The sequence below is a fragment of the Malus domestica genome, chromosome 06, assembly GCF_042453785.1.
Source record: "Malus domestica chromosome 06, GDT2T_hap1".
Taxonomy (NCBI): domain Eukaryota; kingdom Viridiplantae; phylum Streptophyta; class Magnoliopsida; order Rosales; family Rosaceae; genus Malus; species Malus domestica.
The window spans coordinates 31,624,326-31,642,080 of record NC_091666.1 but is presented as its reverse complement, the minus strand read 5'-3'; the positions used below and the strand labels follow the sequence as shown (position 1 = coordinate 31,642,080).

Genomic DNA, 17,755 nt, shown 5'->3' with positions numbered 1-17,755 from the left:
ATACATGCTAACAACTGAGTTGGTTAGACTCAACATTATAGGCTACGATAGGAAAACATACTGCATAAACTCCTCAATAAGCACTTAAACAATTTTCTCAAACATTACACTTCTCATTTTTGGCACAAACCATAATCCGAACAACCACAAAATTATACATGCCATAATGCAAGAATTCACACCCATTTCTCCAAATATATCAAGAGTTGCAGGAAGATCAAACCAAATAAACTTGCAGAATACCAGTGAAGCAGAGAAAGAACTATACACCATCATACAAATTGCATAATCTACCAATGACCAATATTCTTGAATCCAAATATCCCAAATATCACAAACATTGATCTTGAAATGAAGAATCATGAAAGCAAATATCACAAACAACTGGAAGAACCCAGAAAAGATTCATAAGAAAGACGGCTCTGAGCTTTTTAAGCTCAATATATCAACTGAATAACTCCATGCCCACAACCACAAACTAATTGATTTACAGAATATTGAAAGAATCATCGTAAGAAATTTAGAAGAAGTGGCTGAAAAACTTAACCTTCACATGAAAATTCTGAACTGGGCAATTCGTCAAACACCTGGACTGCAGCGAACAAGAAGCATAAGATTTTGGGGAAACAGCACCACATTCTGAGGAAAACTCCAATTCTGACAAAACACCAAATCCGGAGCAGGGCAGTTGGCCTTGGAGGAGACGAGGGAGCTGATCGCGATCTGTGAAAAGCTGGAGATTAGGGATTCTTTTGTATCGAAGCGCAGCAAGCCGCAATGGAAGAACCTTCTCATTTGGAACAAGGGGAAAGAGCCAATAATATGCAGAGATTCATTCCCTGATTTCCAACAAACCATACAAAATCATGAAAGTTTTCTGATCTGCCTATTCTTCATCGCATCGAATGGGTACCCAGAAGATGGAGGGCGGTGGAGAGCTTCAGTTCTTGGAGGTGGTGAAGGCGTCGGTGGTGAAATCTTCAAACCAGAACAATTAACCCAACAATCACAGAAAAATTAACCCAAGCTCGAGGAAGCACCGAAAATCTAATGGAAATTTGAAGAGAAACTAAACTAGGAAAAAAAAAATATAAACTACTACAAAGAGAAACCACTAGAATACATGGTGTGAGCCTGGTGGCTTTGATACCATGTTAACTACATTACAATATTTGGGAATTGAAGAGAAAATCAAGAAGAAAGATGAACACAGAGAGTTTGAGAGAGAAATATGCTTTTGTATTGACCGATAGAATGAAGGTTACACAACTATTTTTATAAGAAAAAGCCTAACTACTCTAACCAAATACTAACCAACTCACTAACTGTATTGCTAACTGTATTGCTGACTTGTATACTTAATACTTTCAAATGCTTCTCTAGGTGGAAAACCAACCTGGATTACAACATTTGAAGTGTACATTACTTTTGTAGAGTTCACCCCAAATGCGTTTACTGTAACTCTCAACACGTACGGTATGCCTGACCAGGTCCCTAAATCCATGAAGGAAATGCTGATGAAGTGATCAAGAAACAGAACGATTTGGTTAGTGCCATCGACAAAAAGAAGTTCGATCATCCTTTTTCCTTGAAGAGTAAGACTAAGAGATGCCCATCTAAAAAAACTAGAACCCAAATGTAAGTATATGCCATATCACCTGTCCACCTCAGCATTAGTCAGTAATATGGTTTGTTAATTAGGGAAGAGGATCCTCTCCGGATCCACTTTGTGGGGATCCAATGTCTAAGATGTGAGGATCCCTAAGATTCCCACAATTTGGATCCGGATGGGATCCAAATCCGTTAATTAGCTCTTAGCTAGTTAACTTTAAAGTGGGTGCTGTGGTGAGGTTTATATGAGCTAGTGTTGTTGTAATTGTAATTTATACAGTTAACGAAATATCATTTCTACTCATTCTCTCTCTCTCTCTCTCTCTCTCTCTCTCTTCACCGTTTATGGTATTCATCTTTTTTATTCTTCCGATGTAGTTAACATGACTAATATTGCAACCATGCATGCATATAAGAAGTCTGACTAGAACAAGTCAGAGGGACTTAATAGATGACATTCGAAGTTAAGCAACAGTATATATCAGCATTAACATACACACAAGCATAAATGTAAATGGTAAATGAAAATCATTGAAGCTTTGGTGAATGTCCAACAAAACAAAAATGTGACCGAGGGAATTGGAACATAACTAGTAACCTAGCTTAAAATTGTTGTTTGTGACTTTGTGGTTTCTTGTTGAGATTAAAGGTATTTATAAAACGATACAAAAGCGATATCAGGGCACTTTTTTATCATCCAAAGCAACAGTCCATTTAACAGAAGTAGAGTTATAATGATTTTCACGGAAAAATTCAAACTGCGTCTAATCTATGTCCCTAGTTCCATAAAAATTCGCACGAACATAAGAAACTGTTTTGTTTACTACATGATATCGAGCATTATCACATTTTGGTAACATTATATACAAGGGCAGAGCTAGGATTCGAAATGGGGGGAGGCTGAAAATGTGGAACAAGTAAAATACCAAGGCAAAAGATTTATACTGAAAAAGCTACATTTACTACGTTCTAAATACCCATTTGAGTTTTTTAATTGAATAAGTTATTACTTATTACAGTTTACAAGGATACATGGGTGTGGCTGAAGCCCAAAAGAGAGAAAATATGACAGAATTGTATCTATATGCATCGACGTACCGTACCGTGGCTGCGCCTTGCTCTTCGCCTTCCTACTGCTCACGTGCAAACAGTGCTTTGGCTTTCCCGGAGATATTTACACTACTCCTCTCTGTTTTCTTCGCTATCTTTGTGCTCTGTTGTTTAGTCGCCGGAAAATTGCCGGAAGTAATTGACCAAGTTTTTTTTTTTGTGTAAAATAGAAAGAAGAAACCTTTGATTTTAGGGTTTGGAAGAGACATGGATGGACAAGTTAGGGTTAAGTGTGGACCGAGATGGCTAGATGTCGACCATGATTTGGGCTTAACCGAATCCCTGGGATTTATCGGGCCTAATTACCTTTTTGGGTGTGAGTCATACCCACAAATACCCATCCAAATGTGCTTTGTATGTTCTATTTACCACGATATCCCCACAAATACCTATCCAAAGATGCTTTGTACGTACTATGTCCCACGATATCTCACACTACTTCACTCTATGGGAAGGCGGCAGTTTAAACTCGGGACCAAGTGGATTAAAGGTGAATGTCCTAACAATGAGAGCAATTCACCACTTTCTAGAGACTATGATTATGTGTTCAAGTGTTCAAGAAGAAGGAACTAGATGGATGTAATCACTAGGACAATCCACCACTAACCTCACAAAATTGTACGGTTGCACTACCTACTTTCAATTCGGACAAAACTTAAAAGTTAACCTTTGTTTCTTACTTGAACATACATTAAACTTTGTGAGTTATCCAATCTAGTGTAATCATAGTCACTAAACATGGAGCAAAAGTTAATTTACAACTCTTAGTTTTTCTCCTAATCCCACACACCTAACTGGCAGGCAAGAAGTAATTCAAAGAACAATGAAAACATGTTTTTTTTATAAGCATACACTGCACAAGTACTGTAAATTAATCCACGTAACATGATATGGATCAGTTCAAAAATATAAAATGAGTAAAAGAATAGCAAATAATATTAAGTGCGATTTTTCTTCTTTGATTTTTCTACTTTTAGTGATGGAATTAATTGTGGCCACTTCCAGTCTAGCTGCATATCATGAGTTGAATATGATTTATAAGTTTGCTGGCCATTTTAATGGTGATGAAACAGAAGAATTTGAAAGCTCAGAAGAAACCCTACTTACATAAGAATACTGTGAGATAAGGCAATGGTCCCCATTTCCCACGGGACCAAGCCACCTTAGTTGTGTCATGTTGAGATCGATCTACTTGTGCAAAACTTGTATGTACCACATGATTTACTTAATCAGGTTTTGAGTTGGGATAGCAAAACTCCTTTGTCTAAAGATGCACATGGTTGTGTCCAACTAATCGGTCTATTTGGTAGAGAAAAATCAAAGAATTGTTTAATTTCTCTGCCCCACTTCTTTTCTTTATATTATTATGCGATAGGGAAGTCTTTAGTGAGATAATTGTCATTGGAAGAAATGCAAAGTTCACCTGCACAAGTGAGCGTGAATAATTGTAAACCCTTGATGTCTATAAACTTTAATTTGCATTAACGGCTTGCCGCAGTCACTCCGAAACAACCGATAATTTGAGTCTATGACACTCCACTTGTGATGGGCCTAGTTATAACTAATAATTGTCTACTTAAGTGAGTAATCAATGAGTAATCAATGTACTCAAGAGTATTAAAATGAGGCTAAGCTTGGTTGTCACTCTGGCGAGAAACATGTGCTCTCATGACTTTGGCTTAAAAATCCATTACTCTCCCACGGTCCATGCATATGCACTACTTTAATGTCTGTGTCTCAAACGAAGCTTCCTCCTTCCTTTGAATTGGAGGTTGGATTTCTTTCAAAAATTAGGCCTAGCAGTAAGTCACTAATTCAATTTGTAGCTCTGAAGTTGAAGACATTACTGAGGATCGCAGAGACATGCAGCTGCTAGTCTGTGAATCTGTGTGCAAGCTGTGCAGTGATTCAATAAATTTCGGCTGTAAATGCGATGCCAATTCAAAAGGGGAGGAGGATAAAGCACTGTTCATGAGAGACTTATGCATATATAATGCATTTGCGGCATCGATCCTCCAAATCCAATGCTTTTACTTTACAGTTTAGTTTACGTCAAAGTTTTGACTGGTGGTCAAGCAAGTCCAACTAAAATAATAAGATGAACCAACATGTATTATTTCTCTTTACTTATAAATGAAAAATCTCATATTCAACTTATATGAATGACAATAACGTGTAATATTTGTATTGAATTCGATGCCAAAATTAACTAGTGGCTTAGCCTAGTCCCTCTCTCTCTTAACTAGAATAAATTATACCCTCTCATTTTGAATCAAATATTGTTGTATAAAAATAATAATTTAAATTTAAATAGTCAAACCGTTCACATGTTTTGCATTTAAGGCCTTCATTTTGCATATTTCCAAGGCAATTCTTGGCTTTAGATTTTCCTATGTCGTCTCACTCATCAGAACCCACTCTTAATTATGAGAATGAGAATTTTGACAATGAGAGATAAGACCGTCGACACCGATAGAGCCGATTGGCAATGTATTAGGTTTGGGAAGAAAACCATCTAATTAGGGTTTGCCTCAAAATGGCTTGTAATTGAGAAGAAACTAGTTCAAAAGTTATACCGTACTTAGGAAAATCATTCATGCACTGGAATTCTGACTTGTCGGAGGCTAATTACTAGCTTAATTGTGATTACTGGTTAGCACTTCTTTGAGGGAAATGTAATCTTTAAAATCCGAGGTATGAAGCGATTTCTCTTTCTAGAAAGGATATGAATACAGATTCTGTTCTTTGGAATATAATATGATTAATGCTAAGTAGATTAAATTTATAAACTAAATGATGTGTCACCAATAAGAAATAAGTATGTTAATCAACACTTACGTAATAGTACACATGTATAGTACAAGGTTAATTATCTGATGGTTTACAGAATATTTAATCCGAGAGAATACAGGCACACGATCTAGTGAAAATAGATATGGTATAAATGCTAATTACTGTACAGCTACACAGGCTATACTTTTTTTTTTTTTTAGAACTAGACAAACAAGTTTAAACAAAATTAATGCGATTATTAATATTGAACCTACCATTCACAGCAAAATTTATTTCTCCTGCCGACACTAATATAATCGTGAAACCCTAGTACTAAACCGTACATTATCATTCACTTCATGAATTACCCTAATTTCATGGTCTGTGGAATTAAGCTTTTTGCCTATATGTATAGATCGAGGGGAAGCCAAAATTATGATATTCCCATACTTTCTGCACAATAGATATGTAAAAACGACTAAACGAGAGAGAATTAAATAGATATACACAACTTTTACCTACCAACAAGGTCCACAAGAACATGAAATTAAACAGCTTGATTCATTATTCTCCAGAGCAAAAGCAGATACGTAAGTATGGATATACTTTAATTAATTTACACTTTTCTGTTTTTTGATTAAGGTGGTTTTATCTTTCTGCTTAGGCTAGTTGACAAAATAAAAGGAGTACTACAAGGATGGCTAGCTAGCTACAAAGCTCAAAAGCCTAATTCCAAAGAAATTAAACAAAAGAAACCCTAATTAAGTACTCGATCATCTTTTGTTTTAAACAAAAGAAACCCTATTTATAGTACTTGATCTTGTTTTTTTTTTGTTTTTTTTTTCAAAACAAGCCTGCACCATTCTCCAATGATATGTTGATTAGGTCTTCGTGGGCATGAGGTGCAGCATCGTCAAGGAGCCACTTCTCCAGCAATGAGAGAGGGACTTGTCCCTCCAAATTGGGCTTGCTCTCATCCTGAAACAGACAGCTTGCCTGATCTGCTATGAAATTTGCATTGTTCTCATCCACTGACATGGACTGAGACACATCCGATGGGGATGAGTTGAAGCTGAACAACGAATCGAAAGCCTGATCCGGCGTGGTGGTTGCGCTGTGCGCCCCTTCACTAGAAGTGCTCATTGAACGACCTCTAGTAGTTGCAGTAGCGCCACCTTTGTTGTCGTTGTCGTTGTTGTTGTTGTTGTTGAAGGAATTGGTCTGATCAGCATTGGTCTGATCCGAGTTTGTTTGATGAGCGGAAACCTTTGGCGAATTTTTCATCCAGTTTTCGAGCAATTTCGCAATGTTTTCGGTATTGGATGCATACGTGGAGGTATGGTGTGGCCTTGTGCTAGTGCTAGGGTTATCATTAATATTGTAATTACCTATATTAATGGAGGGCTTCAAGTCTTGCAAGTGAAGGTCATGAGAAGCAGTAGTAGTACTAATAACATTTGGTTTGTCAATAGAGAGAGCCTCACAAAGAGCTTGCTTGGCCATGTGGATATCAGTCTGAAGCCTTCTCTCCCATTGACCCTTGGAGATTGGCTGATCATGTGAATTACCATCCTGGTGGTTGTGATGGTCATGACCATCAAGCCCTGTCTGAAGCTTTTTCAGCTTCTTTTTCAAGTGGGTGTTCCAGTAATTTTTTATGTCGTTGTCTGTTCTCTGAGGAAGATATGAAGCTATGGCTGCCCATCTGCACCCATTAAAAATTTCATCATCAAATTTAAGGAATTACAAAACAATAAAACCAATTATTCTCCTTTTAATTTTCTCTCATTTAAAAAACGAAAATTAAAGAATTCACTTCCATATATTCTCCTCCAATCCCATAATATATAATATGTCATCAAACAACAATATAAAGAACTTCATGGGATTTGAGAGTATCTAACCCCCATATCAAAAAACAAAAGATATAATAAATTAAAAATACTTTAATCAAGTCAAATTCATAAAATTCATGCCCCAAACATATAAAAATATAAATTCAAATTTGGAAGAAAAAACCATGGGAATAAGTAGATATGGAGGTGAAAGCTATTTGGTTTAGTAATTTTCCAGATGTAACAATTTCTAGATTAAGATTTCACTTGTCAAGTAATAGAATCCGAAGAGGATCCTCTATGTAATGTTTTATTTCAAGTTTTTAAAAGACAAAATACAAAAATAAAAACGTAGAGATGAGGTGAAGTGTTACCTATTGCCCAGAAGAGCTTGGAGGTGGATTATCATCTTCTCCTCATGATCAGTGAAGTTACCGCGTTTGATACCCGGGCGGAGATAATTAGTCCATCTAAGTCTGCAACTCTTACTGCATCTCAGCAAACCTGAAAAAAAAGAAGTAATTAATTAAAAATTACTGCCAATATTCCGACCAAAATAAAATTACTGTCAATAATCAATATGATCAGAACACGCATCTGCAGTAATAGTACTTGTTCCGAGAAGGAAAAACCAGTACTAGGTCATAATTACATGACTTTAATGATTAAACCAACCCCAATCTGAAAGCAGTTATTACCAAAACGAGAGAGGTAAAAAAATGTACCACATATACATACATACACAAGATGCAGGATGGTACTGTTCTACAATATAAACGAAGAAAGAATTAAAATGGGAAATTATTGCTTCAGACCTTTCTCTGCATGCACACTCTGTTTATTTTTGGTTTTTAACAAAGCAAAGAATAATCAATTGACAGAAATAAACAGAAGCGAGTATAAATCGTTTACCAAGAATAGATATGAAATTACAAATTGAGTATTCAAAGTAGCTTAGCTCAAATTTAATTAAAAAAATTAAGGTAATAATAATATAGAAAATTTTAATTACCAGTGTTAGTAGGAACTGATCTCCAATTCCCAGGACCATGTTCTTGAATGTAAGAGACCAAGATGATGTCTTCCTCTGGAGTCCACGGCCCCTTCTTCACACCAACTTTGTCACAGCAAGGTGGCCTTCCCATAATTTCCAATTAATCTAATTCCCACTAGGTAGCTCTAACGGATGAAGAAATTGATCTCACAAGAAGATTGCAGGCAGTTGCGAAAAAAAAAAAGGGTTTATTCTTCTTTTGACAAATCTCCGAGATAAACTGAAGAGAGAAGGTTACTTGCCTCTTTTTTTCTCTTTTTTCTTCTCTAAACTGATGAAGGATTGCAAAAACAAGTGTCCAAGGCAGGTAAGTTGGGCTTGTCTTGTAGATAGATAGCTAGATATATATAGAGAAGAGAGAGAGAGAGAGAGAGAGAGAGAGAGAGAAGAGAAGACAGAAGGCCCTGGTGAGGGCTGAGTGCTGAGAGCTGACCAAAGCAAGTAAAAAAGGAGTCAAAATGGACAGCAAAACAGCATTTACTCACTGCTTTCCCTTGCAAAAAGTCAGCCATGCTTAGACTGCTTCACTCATTATCCAATTTTTTTTTCTCTCTCTCACTCTCCATGCGGAGAGCCTCTCACAAAACCGTAGGGCATTCAATGGGGGTATAGTGGTGGCACCGAAAAACCCTAATTTTTACCCCCCCCCCCTATGCCGTGTGTATTGTATTGTAGAGAGATTGTTCCGTAATCCGTATACTTGGAACACATTTACATAATTTTATTGTTTTACTCATACTATAATATGTGTATTTACTTTATTAATATATCACGTATTAGCATTGTCGCTCTTTCGTATCATAACACGTAGAATGATATAAGAGGATAATATTTGCATCCCCCTATTTATGAATATATAACGTATCTTAACTGAATAAAATTAACATCAGAACCGTTTAATTTATTAATCTTTATTTGAAAATCAATCATACAAAAAAAAAATCATTTGAATTTGGGATAGTTTAATCATCCAAACATATCAAATAAATAAACGGTTTATCACAAATATATTAATTGGTACATCCACAATATATTTGAATGACTAAATGATTTTCGATTGAAATGATTTTTGTAGGAATGATCTTCAAATGAAAATTAAAATATTGAACAACTTCGATTATGAAATTTTATTGCATGTATAATTATTATATTATTATTATTTAAGAAGTCCTCCAATTAATTAGTATTTATTACTATAGTACTGTTATCGATCACTTATCTTTTTCTCTTGTGGAGAAGGGATTTGGATCCTCTCCTGAGCTAATGGAGAGGATTCTCCTGACCCATGATCGTGGGCCGTTGAATTTTTATCCAACGGTTATAATTATTATAATTTTAAAGGAACTCTCCTGTTTGTAGCCATCGGATAAAAATCCAACAGCCTAAGATGATGGGTCAGGAGGATCCTCTCCATTAGCTCAGGAGAGGATCCAAATCCGTGGGGAAGGGGCTTGAAGGCTTTGGATCAATTAAAACGCCAATCCTCGTGATTCGTGCATGATTTTGATGTGGGTTGGGTTGCAAGTAATAATTAATCTCAATATTCGAAATATCCATAGAATATCATCATGAGCTTTTCAACTTCATCTCGACTCTTTGTATATCATCATGCTCAATCTATATAAACCCTACGATCCCATGATCTATCTGGTGCCGGTCCGGTACTGCATGCCTATTCTTATGAAAACTTTCATGGTGGTTATCTTACCAATCATCTACAACAGGATTCACAGATCAAGTATTAATCCGACGGTTGTGGGGTACATATGTCAAACTGATTGGTTTATCTTTTTTCGGGATAGCCAAAATGGATACGTGTTCTCGTTGCAGTTTAGGTTTGGGACCATCATATCATATTCCTCTGTGTCTTCAATGCTATATGAACATGTGTCACATAATACATTGCAATATGTTTAACAATTTATGGAGGGAACTTCAATGAGCTCGTATTTGTGGGATATCAACGTAGGGTACTCCATAATAGGTCTCAATCATTAAAACATATTAGAGAAATGCTAAAGAGATTCTCTCAAGATTTTTCATTGTCTCTTTATCATTTTATAATTCACCGTAAGTTTTTATGCTAATATAACATTATAAAATAGAAAGTATTGTTGCTCACCATCCTAAAATTTGGTGTATGCTCACTATACATCTAATCATCTGACACATGTCTTTCATTTAACCTTGGTTAATTTTTTTTCAAAATTGAAAAACTAACATTAATGTAAAAGTTAACTATAGTTAGGTGAAATGATACATGACAAATAATTAAGTGTATGGTGAGCATACACCATAGTTATGATGGTGAGCAAAAGCTTCCTTATGAAACATTGTGTCAAACACATGAGATGACACAAATCCCATTGAAAGTCACATTTTTAAGAGAATCTCCGTAACATTTCTTAATTTATTATTATTAAGAAGGGGAGGGTTCAATACTATTATAATGATTTCAAGATTTAAACAGGCTAATGTTACTATTTTTTTAGAGGCCATCTTTGTAGAAATTTAAAAAAATAAGAAAGGGTGGCAAGATTCACCAAGTTGTCCGCCTAGGTGGACAAAAGCGAGCAAGGCATGCTATTTTTTAAATTTAAGAAAATCGTGTAGTGTTGCGACTTTCACTTAGACAGAAAAATATTTTACATTTTATGTTTTCAATAAATTGCAGGAGACTTATTGGATACTTTGATGAACACTCATTATATGCTTATTTTCCATTGTTTTCAATATGTTCTAGTACTTTAAAATTTATATATATACCATTCCATCTTGTAATTTATGTTTTCTAATACAATTATGTATTTTTAATTATATGTAGACACTTATTTTATGTTAAATAATAAATTTAATTAAAATGAAAAACCACCTAGACTCCCGTTGACCCCTACATGACGCCTAACTAGCGCCTAGCGCCTTTTAAGACCTTGCATTTTAGAATGATGTTATTTAAATGAAAATTGGAAAAGTAGACGCTTGAAATCCATTAAATTAGAATATGGGATGCATTGACAATTGTATAGTCTATGTGATTTCTATACATCAAGAGAGAATATAGAGAAAGTAACTCCAAACAAATTAATCAGGAGAAATTTTATTTGAACCCATATAACATCTTTCTACACCTACCCTACTCTCCACACCCATATTATTTTTAATGAAAGAATTAATATCTCTTTAAACCCAATTTTATACCTAAATTACCCTCACAAACCCAATTCAAAATGTGAATTTATCTTTACACCCATTTGAAAAATAAAATTCCAATCGAATAATTTGGTGAAATTTCTACTTGTTTATGAATCTTCCATATACTTTCTTGATATCCATGTCCCCATGATTGTATTTGCGTAAGCATAAGGCCATCTCCAACTGAATGAGGGCCAGACGACCATAGGCCAAACATAGCCCGGTGACAAAAAATCATCTTCAACCGAGAGGGCCAAAGGGTCATAAGGCCAAACATAATTTATTATTTAAATTTAAAAACTACAACAACTTAAATTTAAAAACTACAACAACTTAAATTTAAAAACTACAACTTAAATTTAAAAACTACAAATTAATTTAAAAACTACAACAACTTAAATTTAAAGCCTATAATCATCATCATCTTCATCATCTGCCATTGTAGGAGTATAGTCGGAGGTAAACAACAGCAGGCGGGCCATAATTTCCCTCTTTTTCCTATCAAAATAGGCCTTACTCATTGGAATGTAATCCAAAGTGTCCCTTTGCATATTCTTATCATCCATCTCTTCTTGTATTTGTTTGGCCCGTTGTTCATGCCTACGGTTCCTTTCTTCTGTGGCAATGACATTTTACTCCTCCATTAATCGCATAGAGGCCATCATTTCCTGTTGAAAGTCAATAACATCCTTTGTCTTACCCTTTTCATGTTGAAAGGAAATATAATTAAATATTTAAAATAAATTGTGAAAACACTTACTTCATCGTAGTAATTAGAGCCGCTTTCATGTTTACTTGCGGCTATTAACAGTGCTTGATGCCATTTATTCAAACTTGGATGAAGATGTTTCTTCCATCTTGAAGAACAACTCTCGTGGTTTCAGGTATTCGGTGGAGTGATGACTTTGTAGAACTCATAGTATTTTTTGGACACACAAGTCTAAACACCTTCACTTGTTTGAGAACTCCCCCTCACACTATCTTCCGAGACCCATCTATAATCCCTGCAAAGAGCTTCATCTTCTTTTCGGGTCCAAGCCCTACCTTTCATTGCAGATGTGGCCATTTGAAAATTATTGAAAAAATTGAAGGAAAAATTATTGGAAGAGGTAAGAAAATATAATGTGAAGAATTGAAATAGAATGAAGTGAGATAGTATGAAATGGTGAAAGTTATGTGAGAAATGGTGTAGAAATGACTTAGGTATTTATAGGAAAAAAATGGGAATTTAAAAAAAAAAATTGGCCAAAAAAATAATAATTTCAAACTCAACGGTCAACTGATGTCAGCTAACCGTTACATTCAAATGTTTGGCCCGGCCTAGGGCCAGCTGGCTAGCTGGGTTGGGCTAGCCGGTTTTCCCTTTTTCTCATTTTTTGGCCCAGTGAGGCCTAGAGCCCTTTGGCCTAGCCCTCGGTTGGAGACGGTTTTCGTGTCATTTTGGGCTATTTTTGGCCATCTAGCCGGATCGGCTGGAGATGGCCTAAAGTACATGCTTTCATATGTCTATACTTAAAACACCATAGACAATAAACTAATAATAACTTTTCTTTCTATGCAAATATTGTGATATGCGGCAGTTAGGCAGGAATGCTAGGGGTATCAACGAAGCTGCTATAGGTGTAGAGAATGGTGATGGACAATTTGTGTGGCCCGTAGTGGTGGAAGATGAGCTTGCCAAGCTCGACTGTGTGGAGATGATGCGTTATACTTAGAGGTGATTTATCGTCAGGAACACTCACCTCCTTCTCAAGCTGGGAAACCACTTCTTTTCCGTCTGAAATATTCAACCAAGAACGGAGTCTTAAGTCCAAGGTGAGGCTTCGCCACCACCTACATAGCGAAACCCAAACCCCCCAAACCCATCTTCTCAACTTTCAATGTTGATGGCCCGTAAATTGAAACTCAAAAACTCATCTTCTCAACTCTATAAAAAAATAGAAAACAAACGAAGATAAAAAAGCATTTCAACGTAGGATCAACGTAGGGTTTTAGCCAACGTATAAACATTACATGATGGTAAGGTTTAATTTGGATGTGGGTTTGTTGATCAATTTCATTTTATTATTAATTTCATATTGTACTTAATGGTAATCATGCAATAAAAAAAGACAATTTACATTTAAAGTTTAAATTGAGTGTAGAAAGAAGTTATACAGGTTCAAATAAAAATTTTCATTAATCAGATATGTCACCACAAGAGTTGATGAGTGCTGATACAAATTAAATCAGTAACTTTCAAAAATTTTAATAATGTCCTCTACTAAGAATATAAATTAGGTTTCGTAATTTTGGTTAAATCAAACATGCACCTTAGAAACTTTGAGTCTTGATAAACGATCATCATTAATTTGTACTCTACTATAAGAATCAAGATTTGAACGAGGGTTAAATATGGCTAGCTTTTTATAGTTTCCTTTTTCAATAATTGTTTGCGCATTTTAAAACGATTAGTGCTCTCTTAAACATTATGACTTGTTATATGATTTAGATGTTCATATAATTATATGCTATATATAAATATATGAGAGATTTTTCAATGTGTCCTGAACATAAGGCAAAATGCTATATGTTATTATACTACAGTGGAGAAAAGTTTTTTTCTTTCAAATGTTTCTCCACTTGTATACAAACATATGACATATGTATCTGTATTCGAGATAGACTAAAAGTTATTTCTATATATATATTGCGACATGCATGAATGACTTCAAACCCTGCATTTCTGCTCAGTTTGTCTGTAGAGACGTACGCGAACTGAAAACTCCACTTACATCACAACAAATACAAATCGCGCATGAAAACTGATAAATCTGTGTAATTGATACAATAACCAGTAATGGATATGATTACTCTGGATATACATGTGTTGTGAATGTTACCGAAGACATTTTGGTGAGTTGTAAAACACAAAATGTTCCATTATTTTAGAGTACATGTGCTGTGATCCGATGAGAAATCTGGTTTCTTGGACTATTGCGTGATGCAATGAATAAAATTTAGGTTTTTTTTAGCTATGCTATTGAAACTCGATTTCAATTTCACCTTGTTCTCTGAAACTCAAAATTCACTTCATATTACTATCTACAACTCAATTTTGATCTCATTTTGTCCTTGAAACTTAAAAGTCGTCTCTATAAAACTCAAAATTCGCTCCACATTACCTTAGATCTATTAATTTCTTATGTGAGTTTGATTTGGGTGCGCCAGGCTAATCAATTTGTTTTTTAATTTTTTTTATCTTTTCAATTTCTTTTAAACTTAATATTTTTTGATAGTTGAATGTTAATGCATAATGAAAATTATGATCTAATTTATTGCATATGTGACATAGTCTTATTGGTGTTGGGCCCCACATATGTTTTAGGAGACGACTTATAAGTTTCATGGGAAAAAAGAGAGTCCACAAGCCGAAGTAGAACAAATTTTGAATTTCAAGTGTAAAACGGTGACTTTTAAGTTAAGGGGAATAAAGTGATATCAAAATGAAAATTTTCAGGACGTGTTGCTAAAAATAAGCTTATATTTTAGTAAGAGCTTTGAATTGGGTCTGGGCCAAACATTGAATAACGAAAATGATAAAATATTATAATATGTTAGCTCAATTTTGCACTCCATATATAACTCATCAGCAGCAGCAGCTATTTATTTTCCTATAAATAGACAGACAATGCTTTAAATGGATTAAAAGTTAAGCTAAGCAATTGACTTTTATCAATATATTCAGTTTATTGTTACCTTTCTATATCACAAGAGTTAAAGTCTGGTGACAAATTGAAAATGTATTTATGTGCCATAAAATGAAAAGAAAAAAAACAGGCATACCAAACATACTTCAGTTTAGCCATGTTTAGAATAATGTGTTTTCTCTTTTGCATAGAATTTTTACTTTAAATTAATGAATTTAGTGTAGAATACAGTTTGTATTAATTATATTATTTTGAATTTTATTATTATTAAAGGGAAAGGGAGAGTTCGAAACTATTATAATAATTTAGGAGAGGGGAGTTTGAACCGGGATGCATGGGTGGAAATCCAACATACAATCCACTAGAACGCTTAGTTTTGAACTGGTTTGTATTAATGTATATTATGTATATGATATAATTAGGATTCTACCATAAAACCAATTGACAATATATATGGAGAGTGGGGTTCCATCATAAAACTAATTGACAATATAGTTAGTAGTTTAAGATCATATAAGCTTAGCTAGACTTGTCTCTCACCGATGTGGGACAAACTTCCTCACAAAATCAACTCTCAACATGCCCCTGCACACGTGGTCAATTTTCAAGCGTACACATAAACAACAAACCGATGATGCATGAGCACGTGTGACCCTTTGAACTTTCACATGAGAGACAACCTAATTGTAATACCATGTAAACCAAGCTTAACTAAGCTTCACAGTAAAGAAGAAGAAGTTCTGAGAGAGAGAAAAGGATTACTTGAGTACGTAGTAAGAAATGACTTCACTATTTCATTTATCTTGTGCGTTTAATAAAACCATTACAAATGACTTGCACACTTATCTCCCTTAGCTTACAAACTAAGCCAACATTCTAACAACTTGTAACTAACTCTCTAATCTAATGACACTTGTCAACATCTCAACAACACACTCTTAATACTTCATGAATTTAGGAAGCTCGTTTGTCAATTATGATGTGAATGCACACGCACAAGAGTAAACAGTTTTCTAGATAAAATTGGTGACTGAGCTTCATGAGGATTAATTGTTACATATGCACAAACTAAATGGTGCATTGCGGCTATAATGGGGGAAGAAAAATATTATTAGCAAACCGCATGTGAACCCACAACTACAAAAGGAAAATGATTGAGCACCGGCTAGCTATATAGTATAGGCTTGCAGATCTTTGAGAAGTTCTATATACGAATTAGTATCGGATTTCAATCTGGTTTGGGGCTATGAGGAATGGAGGTGAATGTGAACTAGATTACAAGTTCATCATTTTGCAAAGTGATTCGAGTTTTGAGAATCCTCCTGATTGGATTAGAACTCTGTTATTAGATGATATGATGGGAGGCCCTAAGACTCAAATTATTTGTAATAACTCTTTGAGCTAGTTTTCGGAGTGATTTACCGCCTTTTGTTACCTAAAAAAAGTGATTCAAGCTTTGTATATTAGAAAATTTTAAAATGGGTAATTGTAGCGAAATTCTTTTCTAATATGAAACTTGGATTCGCTATATGGTTCTTTTTTCCCCAACGTAGATATAGGAGAATTTTTGGATGACCATCAAAAATGCAAGTTATATAGTGTATTATTGTACTTGTTATAATAACGATGGAAAAACAAGGTTAATATGTTCTACTTTTGAGTATATTAATAAATAAATAAATCATGTGTCATAATTTGAATGAAATAGTAATATCATATGACCGTATTCCAAGTATACTTAAATTACTCGTAAAACCCATAACTACTTGTTGTATTGTCAACTAGTGCTTAGTACATACAATGGTAATTCTTTTTTCACGTACTCTTATATACATGTATATACACATATATTCATACATACGTGCACACGTACATGCATATATGTATATAGTTTGGATGATTCCTCTATAGGTCCCTAGTCCAATTATCTTATCTAGATCATAATTAAAGCTCATATAAATCCATATACCGCTTATACAAGTGAGTTTACCACTTCTTGGCAAACAAGTGAACTTAATATCATTAAAAATGAAAACAAGAAAATATCGACCCCAATTCCCGCAATTGATTTACAAACATACATGCAAATACAAACAAATTGGCAATTACTGAATTTTTGTCGAAGAGACTGGAAAGTGGAAAGTCTTCAAGGCCAGTAGTTATCCACATACAACATACAGGATGTGTTCACATTGCTGCTGCATGATGCTACACATTTGGTATTACTTGGATTGTCAAAGTATAGGGGGAGAAGAGGTTACCTATTTTAGAGTCAGGATATATCACGAGTTTCTTTTCAATTTATAGGAGGTCTTAGCCTTTTTTTTTTTGGGTTTGTACAAATAGCTCACCAAGAGGAATTATCGGCAACGGGACTCGAACTTAAAACTTAATTTAGCAAAAAGAATGATATTTATCAACTCAACCAACTTTCGTTGGCACACATTTGGTATTGTTGTATCACATTTTGAGCATCATTCAATGACCTAGTC

At 34.8% G+C, this 17,755-nt stretch overlaps 1 protein-coding gene and 1 long non-coding RNA gene across 3 annotated transcripts; both read right to left on the bottom strand.

Annotated features, from left to right (window-relative positions):
* Window positions 1-281: 281 nt before the first annotated feature.
* LOC108173511 (uncharacterized) lies at window positions 282-2,953 on the bottom strand. Of its 2 annotated transcripts, XR_001790222.3 has the most exons (3): window positions 2,710-2,860; window positions 1,397-1,514; window positions 332-978 (listed from the first exon to the last, which is right to left on the bottom strand). It is a non-coding gene; the product is annotated as an uncharacterized lncRNA (long non-coding RNA). The 2 variants fall into 2 exon arrangements; XR_001790221.3 differs by lacking the exon at window positions 1,397-1,514 and having other exon boundaries at window positions 282-978; window positions 2,710-2,953.
* Window positions 2,954-6,035: 3,082 nt separating this feature from the next.
* MYB31 (myb-related protein 306-like) lies at window positions 6,036-8,533 on the bottom strand. Its single transcript, NM_001294130.1, is given in 3 exon segments — window positions 6,036-7,198; window positions 7,703-7,832; window positions 8,341-8,533. Coding segments are annotated over 3 exon segments (1,125 nt in total). The 5' UTR covers window positions 8,474-8,533; the 3' UTR covers window positions 6,036-6,336.
* Window positions 8,534-17,755: the final 9,222 nt, after the last annotated feature.